This window comes from Phacochoerus africanus, chromosome 1 (genome assembly GCF_016906955.1).
Source record: "Phacochoerus africanus isolate WHEZ1 chromosome 1, ROS_Pafr_v1, whole genome shotgun sequence".
In the NCBI taxonomy this organism is placed as follows: Eukaryota; Metazoa; Chordata; class Mammalia; order Artiodactyla; family Suidae; genus Phacochoerus; species Phacochoerus africanus.
In genome coordinates this window covers 18396986-18412803 of record NC_062544.1, presented here as the reverse complement: position 1 = coordinate 18412803, position 15818 = coordinate 18396986, and the positions used below count along the sequence as shown (strand labels likewise).

At 35.6% G+C, this 15818-nt stretch overlaps 1 protein-coding gene across 6 annotated transcripts in view; it reads right to left on the bottom strand.

The window, feature by feature from the left end:
* Window positions 1-15818, bottom strand: part of GABRG2 (gamma-aminobutyric acid type A receptor subunit gamma2) — a 100880-nt gene that overhangs the window by 68121 nt on the left and 16941 nt on the right. For 5 of the 6 annotated variants that reach the window (XM_047782703.1, XM_047782836.1, XM_047782813.1 and 2 more), the window contains exons 2-3: window positions 3044-3195; window positions 1443-1510 (exon numbers count right to left, since the gene is read on the bottom strand). In XM_047782703.1, the coding sequence (XP_047638659.1) occupies window positions 1443-1510; window positions 3044-3195 (220 nt within the window). The remainder of the gene's footprint in view (window positions 1-1442; window positions 1511-3043; window positions 3196-15818) is intronic. The other variant, XM_047782771.1, reaches the window with a different exon arrangement.

The window sequence follows — 15818 nt, the reverse complement described above, 5'->3', positions numbered from 1 at the left end:
ATTTAAATATTATTTAACATTACTTTAAACTCAATTTTAATCATGATTATGGATGAGAAAATAAAGGAAAACAACCCTCAGTGTTCTTAAAACATGATCCCAAGTGTTCTGAAAGTAGGACAACTGGGGGATGGGAGGCATCCACATATCTTTGCCAGTTTCCTACAATCTACACCCACTTATGATATTTGCCCAAGAAATGCAGCCTGTCAGGATCAGACAAGAATCCTCTTTTGCCTCATGTGCATTGTTCTGGATTAAGTCCTTGTACTCTCCTGCCTGTATATCTCAGTGGAAGTGACTCCATACCACTTTATTTACTATTTAATTCCATATTTGCAGTCCATAAGTAACAAGAGAGGAACCCATTCTATGAAATTCTTTATCAACTAATCAATGATGTGCCAATAGATGGAGTAACTCAATCATTTCTGATCTACATCTTGGCAAACAAACACACACACACACACACACACACACACACACAGTTTTAGAATTCTTTTAATCAGCATTTCATAAACTATGATCCTGAGAGAGAAGTTCTGGGCACTAGAATTCCTGAAATTAAAAATTCTACATCTAAATAAACTGCATATGTGGCTGATTCTTCTTAGATATTTACAATTTGTATCAGTACAAACACACATAAGTACAAACCCAATACACACCTATTTGTCAAAAAGGACAGATATTAAAAATCATGTAATACCACATCCATGACCTAATGAATGTGCTCCATTTTCATTACAATATTCTGAGAATTTTAGCAGCAAAGAAGAAACATGTTGGCATTTGTTTAATGGTTACGCAGGCAAACTTGCTTGCACGGAATATGCAGGTGCTTTTTTTTTAATCATTTCAGTTGAAAGCAATGTAAGTTCTTCATCTCTCTCTTTCTGATTCAGCAGAATGTCCTGACTGCTTGCTTGGTAAACACTATTTTAAAGTTTTAGTGTCGTTACGTTACGCTATGCTATGCTACACCATAGTATGTTCCATTCTACTCTATTTAAGCTCCAATCTAATTTCTTATTTCAAATTTGGATAGAAAGCTTTATAACAGAACAAAGTTACATTTATTGTTACATCTAATAACACCATTTGCTCTGAGTAGCAATTCTGATTTGAAGCAAACTATGACCTCTCCATACCATCAATATTCTAAACAGTAATCAAGCCCTACTTTTTATTTTCAGTAAGCAGTACCTACCAAATAAGCAATGAATTTTAAGATTACAACATTTAAAAACACATATGTGTAGAACAAAATTTTATACAAAGGATCACATTATAATTATTATGATAAATCATGAAAAATAATTATAACAGAAAAAAGGATCTAAAAGATACCCTCTTTCATTTTTTTATGGGATATTCTTGCTAGTTTCACATTACCACATTTCTTCTCTGTTAATAAAATAGACAAAAAATTAGAAACTTACCATATTGATAGCGTTCACAGGACCAATGCTATTCACATACATGTCTGTGTGAATTAATGTTGGTTTCACTGTGAAGAAAAACATATAAACATATGCATATGAAGAAGCACAATATTTTAATGTTTTAGTCCTTACTATTCTAAAGAGATTTTACCACATTAGAAGTGATTTATTCACAACTAATTTGATGCTAGTAACTAATTTGCTACATTTAAATCACTATTTGTTTTCAAAGTACTTCTCCTTTTAAGCACTTAGATGCAATAACCAAGCATAGCAGAATTTTGAAACTGATTATATTTTTAAGGCTATATAAAAATGAATAAATACGAAAAAACTGCTCAGATTTTCTACATGCTCTCTCAGATATCCTGAATTTTATTATTTTTCCTTCAAGCTCTAGAATCTATGTGGGAATTGTAATCTGACTTGGCCTATATAGAAAAAAAATAACTATTTAGTGACCTGGAAAATAATATGCATTAGAAACCTGAAGTAGACATAAAAAGCAACAAGTATTATGAGTTGTTTTTGAAACATTTCTCCCTGTTGGTTCCTTTTATGACTTTATCCATCACTGGCCAACACAAAATCAATCTTCCTCAATGATTTAATGAATTCTGTGAGTCATCAAATAATATGAGGAAACCATATGGAAACCCAATACACACCTATTTGTCAAAAAGGACGGATATTAAAAATCATGTAGTACAACATCCATGACCTAATGAATGTGCTCCATTTTCATTTAACATTTAATGAACAAGGATTCACAATATGATTCTGGGCTTCAATTCAACAAGTACATTTCTCTCATCTTTATCCATCTTCCATCAGGTGTCATGCTCTAATCCTCTGTGGACTGGCTGCTTCACCACTCCTTGCATCCATACCCTTGCCTTTCATATCAGTTAGGCTACTTCTCTGCTTTGGAACTTTGTGCTTAGCCATTTGACTTGACTTGGCTAATAATATATGGATGCAAGTGAATGTGCTAGTTCTAATTCCAACATTAAGCCTTATGAGCCTCTATTTTCTCTCTTGCTGTTTGCTATCACCATGTGAATTAGGAGAAGGATATTCCTAGCTAGTCAGCTGGTCCCAGGAGTGCAATGAGAGTAGAGCTTTCCTAAAATAGCGGCCCTAACCCAGGTTGAACTTAGATTATACCACCTCCAGCAAAATGCCAAATAAATGCTTATTACTATATATGACTCAGATTTTGTGGTTGCTGTTACACAGCTATAGGTATCAGTATGTCCTTTCTTTATGTACCAAAAACCATGATTTAAGTATTTGTTCTTGCTTATTTCATACAGAAGCTGTCACTTTCTCCCTATAGTCTTTGTCTGCGATATCTATGAAAATTTAAATTTCTATCTCTCAAGCTGACTTGAACATCATCTTTTTTCATTTTGGACTTACCCATACTCCATCAACCCTCAGACCTGAATGCTATTTTTTACATTCTTTATTTTTACAACATACAATATAAGTCTCACTTACATCCTTCTGGTTATTGAAATGTGCTGATGCTTTCTTCTAATGTTCTGAGCATGTTTGTTTCTATCTAGGTCACATTACAAAAGGCTTTAACATACCTCCTATATCAGGTCGAAGTTTATTGTCATATCCTTCCAGAAGGTTGTTTAAGATAACAGTGACATCACCCTCCGGAACTTTTGGAGTCAAGACCCATGTTTTGTTAGAAGCATAATCTTCATAGTCATCATCAGATTTTTGGCTAGTGAGGCTAAGAAAATAAAAATATTGGTCAAGAAACATATAGACGCCTTCCAAGTTCACTTTCACTCACAGACCCCTAGTGGAAAAGGAAAAATGAAATAGGATTGCAAGAATGCAGTACAATGGATTGCAGTGAAGATTCTCAGCTGAGGATTAGTAAGGTAATCAAACGTCACAGATGTAGAGTAAAATCTATTAAACCATACTCTTCAGTTTTCCAGAATGCTCTGTCTCCCCGTCTATAAGTATACCATGTTTTACCAGTTATTTTTGCCTTTCTGTACCGACATTCTTCCTATCCACCTGCCTATCTTTCTAAAGGACTTAAAAAAATTTTTTTTTGGTGAAAGCATGCTTAAATGATCATAATCTAGTATAGGAGTTCAGACATAATGTCTACCTCCTCCTCCTTTGAGAAGTTAACTTGCTCCAACCTATTAATGAAAGCAAGAGACTGATAATTAGATTCACTTCCACAAACTGCCAGGCAAGCCTCTCCCCCCCTCAGTTGAACTAGTAAGGAGAGCTCAGTCTCACTTCCTTTTCTTCCTCCAGGGTGTGTGTATGTGTATTGTATTTTTCCCCTCACATGCACTGAAAGCCAGGGAGGTTCATTTATCTTTGATTGTTAAGAAGCTGGTACTATGAAGGAAGATGTAGCTGTAGATGTTATACCACTCTTTATCATAGCAAAAAGTTCCTAAACAAGAAATTCATCCTAATAGTAAATATACTACAATCAAAGAAAGTGAAATTATCTATTCTCAGTGATCAGAAAGCAACATAAAATATTCTGTTATTCAGTTTTCTAGGCCAAAACCTGTCAGAAAACCCCACAACTGGACCAGAAGCTAAGGCTGATCCTGGAAGGATATTGAAATTCCTAGTTTGCCTCTCCCTTGCCCCAAATTTCAACCCCTCCCCCTTCTTATACACATGAAAATGATATATTTTCCAGATCTAGCGGCAATGCTAAGTCTTACAAAAGCTGCCATTTTCATTTTTATCATTACTCAGTAAATACTGGTTACTTTTGCAGTATACAGTGAAATAAAAAGTACAAACTTCACATATAAAGTTTCTCATTCTCACCTCCAGTTTATTTTCTTAAAGGTACGGTAAGAATGAATCTTTTCAGTAATCAAATCATTGCCAGATTCTCTGAATATATATCATGTTCTCAAACCATATTTATCACCTTTCTTCAATTACACTCATTCATCAAGAAAGTTACATATATATATATACAGATGTAGATAAATAGATAGATGACCAAATATTGTAGAAGAAAGCTGATTATGTGATTTATCTGGTTTGAGAATGAGGATGATAGATGAAGTTTTACAAGCAATCTCTGGCACAGATGGACTTCATAAGTAAGTAATCTTTTTATTCCTTTAAATCTTTATGAATAGGAGACACGAAATTTCAGTCCATACTGGCATAAAATCTAACATAGCCAGTCTTACATCTTGCACTTCAGTTAGCATAAGAACTTAAAAAAAAAGGCATTTCATAAAGTATCTATAGAGGGTATGTATGATGGTCTGGACCAAACTTCAACTATCTCTCAGTGAGAAATACTTCAGTGCAGGCAGAGACTAGTTCTCTGCTAGGAAAATTCCTCTTAAGCCTCAATTCATCATTTATCTAGAGCACTGATGAACTCTGCGTTATAGAGTTCTAATCCTATGACCTAAATCTTACTAGATTAAGAATTAAAAAAAAAAGAAAAAAACCAGTTAACTTCTCTGACAAAGAAATTTTCAAATTCCTCCAATACTCATTGGGGAAAGAATGTATTTGACCCACCGGATATCACATAATGAAATTTCATCACTGTTTAACTTGTTCATGCAAAAATGCCTTTTCAAAAACACCTCAAGCTCTTCCTTCCTCTTTCTTCTCTCCCACTTTCTTTCTTTCTCCCCTTTTCTCCTCTTTTTCTCTCCTCTCTCTCTGCCCCCACTTCCCTTCCTCTCTAACAAAGGCACCCTATTAAAACTTCTTCAAAGAAATTAAACAGACATTAAATCATTTGGCATGCTTGTTCATAGATGTCCTCATACTAACAAATAATCCAAGGATGATGGTTCCATATTACCATTATTACTGTTTTTTGACAGACTAGGATGAAAAATACATCAAGTGAAAAGATAAGGGATACGTCTTCGAAGGAGTATTACTTTCCAGAATTGCATCAGTAATTCTCTTAGAGTCATCATCTATTGGATGCCAAAACAATAATCAAATAGATTGTTTCCCATAAAAGTGTGTGACACACCTAGTCACACACTTAGGATGATTACTTAGCCACAAAGGGGAAACAGAGTAGAGAAATTAAAAGCATACACGTGGGAGTTAAAAAGTACCAGGTTTGCCTTCTGGATATCTTCCGTTTCACTTACTATTTTATGACTTTGGGCGAGTTATTTAACCTTGCTAAGTTTCACAAAGTTTGCATCTTTAAAATAGAGTTAATACTAGTATTCACAGCACATTTGTATGCAAGATTAATATAATACTTATTAGGTACTTAGCACAGTGATTGACACATAGTCCTGAAGGTAGACCGCTAACAACAGTTCCAACCTCATAACTACCACCTCAGTCTACAGATAACTGCTTCCAGGCTTTGATCTAATAGGGCTGAGATGAACTAAAAACAGATGTTATCCAAGAAGAAAAATAATGAACCCCTACATTATAAATAAATGAAGTTTCTATTCTCTAGAGTGTTCTCAGCTGAGGTCTAAATTAATGGGGTTGATGAATAATCTGGGATTGTTTCCAGATTTTTTTTTTTAAGAATAAAAAACTTCTCTCATTCACAATTGGGTGTTTCTCTAAGTTTCTTTACACCAAGACCTCCTCACTTATAGGTGTAGTATCTAGGGAATGAAGTCTGACCATTAGATAAGGCATTTCATAGAAATGTGAACTCCATAAGAAAGTCAGGGCAGAAATAGATTGATAATGATCCAAGAAAATGACTTAACAGTTGAGTGGGCTGAGAGCCAACATAAACTTCAACTTCTATCTAAAGGCTCCTATCTAAATATAATGGTCTTTAGAAATGGTTACTCCTTCATGAGCCCTTTACAGACTAAACATAATCTTATAAAGGTAAAGGACTAAAGTTAACATTACTCTTTTAAATTAATTCACATAATGGAAAATGCTAGTTCTGTAGTCTGAGTGATAATTTCAGAAAGACAGTGCCAAAAAATATTGCAAAGTTTTCATCTTTGAAAACTTTTGAAAAATTGTTAAAAAGCCATTTGACCAAGAGCCCTGGACCAGCAGCATGAGAATCTCCTAGAAAATTTATAGAAATATAGAACCCTGGGCCCCACCTGCACTCTTGAATCAGAATTTTTAACAAGATCTTCAGGTGATTCATATGCATATTAAAATATGAGAATCTCAGTCACAGAGTATATAAATCAGGGGTGCTTTCTTGCTTGCTTGCATGTGTTGGTGTGGACTCTTTAAAAAACAAATAAACAAAAAAACCAGATTCCCAGATTCTTACTTATCTCTTCTGACTCTCAATCTCTATGTTGTAAATTAGATTATTAATTTTTATGAAATTTTAAAAATAATTTTTATGAAATTATTTATTTTCATCTTTATGGTTTTTGCATGATTTGAATTTATGCATGATTACAATCATGGAGTGACTTTGTGTTTATAATCAGAACCAAAAATCAATGTCACTTGGGAAAAAAATTGCTTTTAAAAAGAAATACTGAATAGTTGTTCATTGAGAATTTATTCTTCATGAGATAGAAGAGTTTACATATTTGAATTCTGGTACAAATTTTGGATATTTGCCAGTGTGAAGATTAATCATGCAGTTTATGCAATTTAAAATTTTAATTCAAATATTTCAGATTTCCACAGATTCAATAAAGTGCTAAGTTCTATGAGAAGAAAAATCTAGCCTTTATACGTTCCTAGGGTGATACAGCAGCAAACATATGGGTGAGAAATAATAAACATTTTTCTTTTCATTTGTGCTTGGCATCATAAGCACAGAATATATACTTTCTTTTCTGCCTTCAATCTTTGCTTCTCTCCATTACCCAAACTTATATGACTTATTCCTTCTTCCCTTTCCATTTTTAAGACAAAAACCACCTTCTCATAAAGCTCATCTCTTACTGTCTTATCCACCTTTGTCACCCACCACAAACTTTGTGTGTAGCCAGTTCCTTGACTGTTTTATAGCATTTGTCACAATGTCTGTTTACTAGATTTGCTTATTGTCTGTTTCCATTAGTATACTATAAATTCCATGAGGACATGGAATTTATAATTAAAATGTATAGAAAGAATCCTTTTTTATTAACTAGTTTTCCTAAGATAAAAAAAAAAAATACCAACAATGGCTACTCTTAGATATTCACTGTGCTCTAAGAATAACTTTAAGGACTTCACACACATTCTCCCAGGTAACCTTTAAAGCACTGATATTCCTGTAATAATCTCCATTTTTATAAATGAAGAAAAACAATGACATTTATTAAGAGTCATTTTAGTTTGCCAAAACCAAAATGCTTAGCCATTACACTGCAAGGATTTGAAAAAGGAATTGGGGCCAAAGAATATGCTACTGTCCATTCACCAAAAAAAATAATATCCAAAACAAATGGTTGCTCAAGTTCATTTTCCCTTAGGATGATAAATTAGTTTATGTCTGAGTTCAATAAAAGTATGGCACCCTCAGCACAAAGTTAATAATGTTCAAATTTCATAAGCTTGCCACCATAGATACCAATGATCTGATCTCCCCACACTGAGGAATGAAAGCAGAGCTCGTAATTTAACTTAATGGATGTGATCAGCCACCTCACTTAAACTCTCTCAAGGCTTGGAAAGCAATGCTCACTGCACGGGTAAGGCATAAGCTAGCTCATTTCAAAGGATGTCTTCCAGCCACTGCAAAAGGAGGACTTTGCTAAAAGCAGGTATAGGAGGTGAGTATATATCCTCAGAGGACACAGGGGAATTAGAATCCATCCACATTGGAATAGAATCAGAATAAAAAGAAAATAAAGGCCTGGGGGAAAAAAACAATCTGATCATTAGAGGTGGAGACTTCACTCTGTACTGTCCAGGAGGATCAGGAATTGCTGAGAAACATAGTGGTTGAGTGAATGGGAGCAATGGGGCACACACATTGCTCTTTCACATAGGGTCTTCAGGGGCCTGTGGGATTCTATACCTCCAGTAAGAACATATAAGAGAGCTATGAAGAGCCTGCTGGGAAGGGCACTCTATGCACAGGTGTGCATATATGTGTAGAAGAGAGTGGGGAAGTAATTCTTAAGTATTGATTCTGTATGAATTGTACCACATAAAATCACTACTTTAGCTCATACTTCCTCCAATGTTTTGATAATTCCGTTAACAGCTGTTGACCGAGTCAGTTATCAGATGTATATATTCTAATGTATAAAATGCAAACTGTTTATTATTGGTCACCAGTGACTCATATCAAATAGGTGTCTTTGGGGTTTTATTAGCTAAGATGAAATATATTGCAAGTATCAGAACGTTCAAAGTAAAGTGGGAGGGACTGGCATAAATAATTTTAAAGCCTAATGTAGAATAAACTTCATGGTGTTTTGATTCATCTTCTCAACTCTGTATTTAAAAACTTAAATTCTTTCTGTTTGTCCTTATATCCTCTGTGGAATTGCTTCAACCCAGATATAGTTTAACTGGTCACAAGATACTAACAACTCCTTCCCTCTTTGCTTCTTTATTTACATCTATGTAAACAGAGATCAACTCTTCTAGATGTTTACTTTTCTAAAAGGTCCCAGAAGGATTCCAGAACCTGGCTATGCCTTCCATGAGTCTGGCATTAATCTGAGGATCTGGCTTCATCCACCAGTGGGGGAAGAGGGGGAAGGGGCAACAGCCCCAGAGTCTTTTGGACCCTGAGTCTGCACAACAGTGAACCGGCACTAGCCTTGAAGCCCACTAGGGTTCTGCAACCCACTGCCTGATGACCAGACCCCACTAAACATCAGCCAGCAGCATCCACACAAGACAGGGCTTGGCAACCAACCAGACTTGACCAACCAAGTCCACTAGACCACCCACGTAGTCCACCACCACAGCAGAAGGATGCAAGCAGCCCTCTTAGGGGGGTTCCCCAGAGCATATGGCTTGGGTAATTTGAGGGGAATGTGTTACTGGGACACAGGGGATGCCTCCTACAGGGGTCCACTTCTCCAAGGTCAGGAAATGTAACTAACCTACTATGTACTTGAAAATACAAACAGCAGCTTAGACAAAATGAAGCTGCAGAGTAACATACTCCAGACGAAGGAACAAGATAAAACCACAGAACAACTAAGTGAGTTGGAGATGGGCAATCTACCTGAGAAAGAGTTCAGAGTAATGATTATAAAGATGATGAAAGAATTCAGGAGGAAAATAAAAAGTCAGAGAAGTTAGAAGTTTTAACAAAGAGAACGTATAAAGAACAACCAGACAGATGAAGAATACAATTACTGAAATGAAAAATACTCAAGGAGGAAAAGAAACACTCAATTTCTCCTTGTTTAAATTTAGCCAAAGATAGGAAGCCATGGCTTCAAAACTCGTCTTTTCTTGGGGAAACCAAGGCAACTCATCTTGTACAATATACACCAATGCAGAATTTTTAAAAAGCAGTAACCTCAAGTGGGGCCTCAAGGATTGTTGGGGTCATGCAGTATTTTTCTTTTTTTTCCGTAAGGTGGCAGAACTTTGGCATTATGCTTGTGTTGTTATTGGACTATGACAAACATGGTGACAAACTAGATCAACGCAACTTTGGAGGCCACTCTCCTTCACTCTAGACACACACGTGAAGTTTGCATTTCTTCCTATTTTCTGACTACTGACATCTAAGACCAATTTTAGCCACCGAAGATATGCAAACTATAACGCTGATGTCAGAGAAGAATATAATTTATGGTCAAGAAATATTCCAAGAAGGAAATACTTTGAATTTCTTCATTTATTTGATGACTGTGATTCATTAAGGAGGAAAATGTCCAGCACACACTGAATGTGTGATACTGGATACAAACCAGTTGTTCTAACCCCGACTGAATGTTAAAATTATCTAGAGGACTTTAAAAAAATACCAGTGCTAAACGCTTACCTCTTAAGATACTAACTTAGGAGTTCCTGGTGTGCTCAGCAGTAATGAATCCTGAGTAGTATCCATGAGGATGAGGGTTTGATCCCTGGCCTCGCTCAGTGGGTTAAGGATCTGGCGTTGCTGTGAGCTGTGGTGTAGGCTGGCAGTTGCAGCTCTGATTTGACCCCTAGCCTGGGAACTCCCATATGCTGTGGGTGCAACCCAAAAAGAAAAAAAAAATGAGAGAAAAGAAAAAAGGGCACTCATTTAATTGGTCTAGGATGAGACCAAGACATGGTATTCAGCTAATTCCAAGGTGCAGCCGGCCAAAGAGTTACTGCAAGAGATTGTGAGAGAGCTACCTGGACTTTCTATTTCAGGAAAGAGCACTTTGGTAACTGCTCTCAAATACATGCCTTACTCAAATGTTTCAAAGTATACTGGAAAGTCAAATTAGCATCATCCACAATTGTGATCCTTCGTCCTGTTAAGATCATTTTATATCAGTATATCCCAAAGTCTGGGACACCTGCCCCTAGTACCCAAGACAATTTTAAGTGTCACATAAACATAGCATTATAAGACACTGAAATACATAATTAGAAAGTTTTTCCTTTTTAATTTTATTTCACCTCATCCAGTCAATATGAAAGACAAAATCTCAGTTTATTTGTAATTTGTCTTTAACCACGCTTTCCAATGCTAACCTATTTTCTAAGAAGAGCAACGATAAGCTTAGCACCTCTGATACACAATAATATATAATTAAAATGTATCATCGTTCTGGCTTCATTGTATTTACTTTGCAGTTTTCTTCTGTTATGAAAAGTGAAACTGATTTTCCAGATTTAATTACTTTTTAAAGGTTTATTTAAAAATTCCACATAAAAGACATTGGCTTTAGAAAAAATATTAAGTAAAAAAAAAAAAACCAAGTGTCACTAAAATGTGGCAAAAACAATGAAGGTGGTTGAATTTGGGAAATGATGCCTTGGGAATTCAGATTTCAGTTAATCAGCCTGTGACTGAGACTCCTGTGCAAGGCACAGGGGCAGATGGAAAGAAGTACAAAGTCAATGCTGATATCAAAACACCTTCCATCTATTTGAGGAGACAAACAAGTACCTGAATAGCAAGAAAAAATACAACACTTAAATAACAGTTTGAGGGAAGAAGAACAACAATTTCACATGATAGAATGTGACTTAGCTCTGTCTGCCAGTACCTCCAACTTAATATGAAGGTTATTTCTATCAGTGTGCCTCTGTAATTAGTTCCAAATCTCAGTTTCTGGGATAAGAGGAATATTTTCATCTAGAGCATGAAATATTTTAGGGGAACTAATAAAACTCTTGGTTCCTCTTCTAGGCAAAATAGAAGGTAATACATATAAACATAGGAGTACTTCTCTATTCTTTCTCATGGTCCACAAGCAAGGTGAAACTGTCTTAGATTTAGGATAAATGTGATTGAGAATCAGAGTATGAAAAGGAAGGCTGATTCTATGCACGTCATAGGAACATATATTCAGGAGTACATTCAAGAGTATCACATTCAAATGTCCTTTAGATATATTGAAAATTCCTATCACTATAGTCGGTTCTACTCTATCATAGCAAGAAATGAAATATTCTGATTTTTAAATATTCAGATGTTTGAAACTAAGGAATAAATTTGTTCAAATTTAACTACATTGTCATTTTCATGTAGTAATTATACCAGTGTGTGTATATCTGAGAGACCATGATTCTGGGAATTTTTCTCTACTTTTTTCTTTTCTTTTTCCTTGATTCTTTTTTTTTATACAAAATATGAAATGAAAAGGGAGAATTCACAATGGATACTACATAAACACAAAAAACCATGAGAGAATACTTTGAACAATTGTATACTAACAAATTTGACAACCTAGAAGAAATGGAAAACTTTCTAGAGACTTCTAGTCTGCCAAAACTGAATCAAGAAGAAATAGATAAATTAAACAGACTGATCACTAGGAATGAAATTGAATATGTCATAAAAACATTCCATACAAATAAAAGTCCAGGACCAGATGGCTTCACAGGCGAATTTTACCAAACATACAAAGAGGAACTTATACCCAACCTCCTTAAAATTTTCAAAAGGTTGAAGAAGAAGGAACACTCCCAAAGACATTCTATGATGCCATCATCATGCTAATTCCAATACCAGACAAAGATACCAGACAAAGATACCCCCAAAAAAGAAAACTGTAGGCCAATATCTTTGATGAATATAGACACAAAAATTCTCAACAAAATTTAGGCAACTAAATCCAACAACATATAAAAAAGATCATAGACCATGACCGGGTGGGATTCAACCCAGGTTCACAAGGATGGTTCAACATATGCAAATCAATCACTTCATATACTGCATTAACGAAAGAAAAGTCAAAAACCACATGATCATCTCAAAAGATGCAGAGAAAGCATTTGACAAAGTCCAATATCCATTCATGATAAAAACTCTTACCAAAGTGGGTATAGAGGGAACATTCCTTAACATAATCAAAGCCATTTATGATAAACCCACAGCAAATATAATACTCAATGGAGAAAAGCTGAAAGCCTTCCCACTAAATCTGGAACAAGACAAGGATGTCCACTCTCACCACTGTTTTGAAACATAGTACTGGAAGTCCTAGCCACTGCAATCACACAAACAAAAGAAAGAAAAGGCTTTCAAATAGGAAGAGAAGAGGTAAAACAGCCACTGTATGCAAATGACATGATACTATATATAGAAAACCCTAAGGACTCAACCCAAAAATTACTTGAACTGATCAACAAATTCAGCAAAGTAGCAGGATATAAGATTAACATTCAGAAATCAGTCGCATTTCTATATACTAACAATGAAATATTAGAAAAGGAATACAAAATACAATATCTTTTAAAATTGCACCCCCAAAAATCAAATGCCTTGGAATACACCTGACCAAGGAGGTAAAGGACATATATGCTGAGAACTATAAAACATTAATCAAGGAAATTAAAGAAGACGTAAAGAAATGGAAAGCTAGTCCATGCTCCTGGGTTGGAAAAATTAATATTGTAAAAATGGCCATACTACCCAAAGAAATCTACAGATTCAATGCCATCCCTATCAAATTACCCATGACATTTTTCACAGAACTAGAACAAACAATTCAAAAATTTATATGGAACCACAGGAGACTCAGAATTGCCAAAGAAATTCTGAGGAACAAAAACCAAGCAGGAGGCAATATCACAAAGCCACAGTGATCAAGACAATGTGGCACTGGTACAAAAATAGACCAATGGAACAGAATAGAGAACCCAGAAATAAACCCAGAAAACTATGGTCAATTAATTTTTGACAAAGGAAGCAAAAACATAAAATGGGGAAAAGACAGTCTTTTCAGCAAGTATTGCTGGGCAACCTGGACAGCAGCATGAAAAGCAATGAAACCAGAACACACCCTCACACCATACATGAAAATAAACTCAAAATTGCTTAAAGACTTAAACATAAGACAAGACACCATCAAACTCCTGGAAGAAGAGAACAGAGGCTAAACATCCTCTGACATCAACCTTACAAATGTTTTTTCAGGTCAGTCTCCCAGAGCAACAGAAAAAAAAGCAAAAATAAACCAATGGGACCTAATCAAGCTAACAAGCTTTTGCACAGCAAAGGAAACCAAAAAGACACCAAAAAGACAACTTATGGAATGGGAGAAAATACTTTCTTTTCTTTTCTTTCTTTTTTTTTTTTTTGTCTTTTTGCTATTTCTTCGGGCCTCTCCTGGGGCATATGGAGGTTCCCAGGCTAGGGGTCGAATCAGAGCTGTAGCCACCGGCCTACGCCAGAGCCACAGCAACTCGGGATCCGAGCTGCATCTGCAACCTACACCACAGCTCATGGCAACGCCGGATCATTAACCCACTGAGCAAGGGCAGGGACCGAACTCGCAACCTCATGGTTCCTAGTCAGATTCGTTAACCACTGCGCCACGACGGGAACTCCAGAAAATACTTTCAAATGATGCAACTGACAAGGGCCTAATCTCTAAAATATGCAAGCAACTTATACAACTCAACAGCAAAAAAGGCAACAACCCAACTGAAAAATGGGCAAAAGACCCGAATAGACATTTTTCCAAGGAAGATGTACAGATGGCCAGCAAACACATGAAAAATGCTCAACATCCCTGATTATTTAGAGAAATGCAAATCAAAACTGCCATGAGATACCACCTCACACCAGTCAGAATGGCCACAAACGACAAATGCTGGAGGGGGTGTGGAGAAAAGGGAACCCTCCTGAACTGTTGGTGGGGATGTAAACTGGTACAACCACCATGGAGATCAGTATGGAGATACTTTAGAAATCTATACATAGAACTACCATATGACCCAGCAATCCCACTCTTGGGCATTTATATCTGGACAAAACTTTCCTTAAAAAAGACACATGTACCCGCATGTTCATTGCAGCTCTATTTACAATAGACAAGACATGGAAACAACCCAAATGTCCATTAACAGATGATTGGATTAGGAAGATGTGGTATACATACACAATGCAATACTACTCTGCCATAAAAAAAGAACAAAATAATGCCATTTGTAGCATCATGGATGGAACTAGAGACTCTCATACTGAGTGAAGTAAGTCAGAAAGAGAAACAAATACCATATGATATCATTTATATATGGAATCTAATATATGGCACAAATGAACCCTTCCACAGAAAAGGAAATCACGGACTTGGAGAATAGACTTGTGGTTGTCAAAGGGGAAGGGGAGGGAGTGGGATAGATGGGAACTTGGGGTTAGTAGATGCAAACTATGCCTATGGAATGGATAAGCAATGAGATCCTGCTATGTAGCACTGGGAACTCTGTCTAGTCACTTATGATGGAACATGATAATGTGATAAAATAGAATATATACATGTATGTGTAACTGGGTCACTATGCCACACAGTAGAAAAAAATCATATTGGGGAAATAAAAATTAAAATAATTAAGAAAATAAATTGTGCTATTGTCTTTAGCTTCAAGTCATAAAAATTTGAAATCCGTCCCTGTGATTCTGGACATTTCTAGAAAGCTATTCTTAAATTTTCATTATTTGACTCTTCCTGGAAAAGTATTTTCTCAAAATCAACGTCTTACCAATCACCTTAAAAAGTAAATCGAGTCTTATGTTTCAACTCAGTTTTGTTGTTGGAATTTTCCTTCCTCCTCATACCCCCTACCTTCATGTCATGAATAATCTATCTTTGTCTCCACGTAATGTAAATATACATTACTAGGATTTATGAATACTTCAGATCATAGAATTTGAATATTTATCCACTCACATGTGATTATTCACAGATATCTATGAGCTAAATGCTATTCTTAGAATTTGGGATTATTACATTTTGGCTTATGAAAATGTGGTAAATTTTTTTTGAAGTTTTATACAAGCAGTGAGTGTAATTGTTC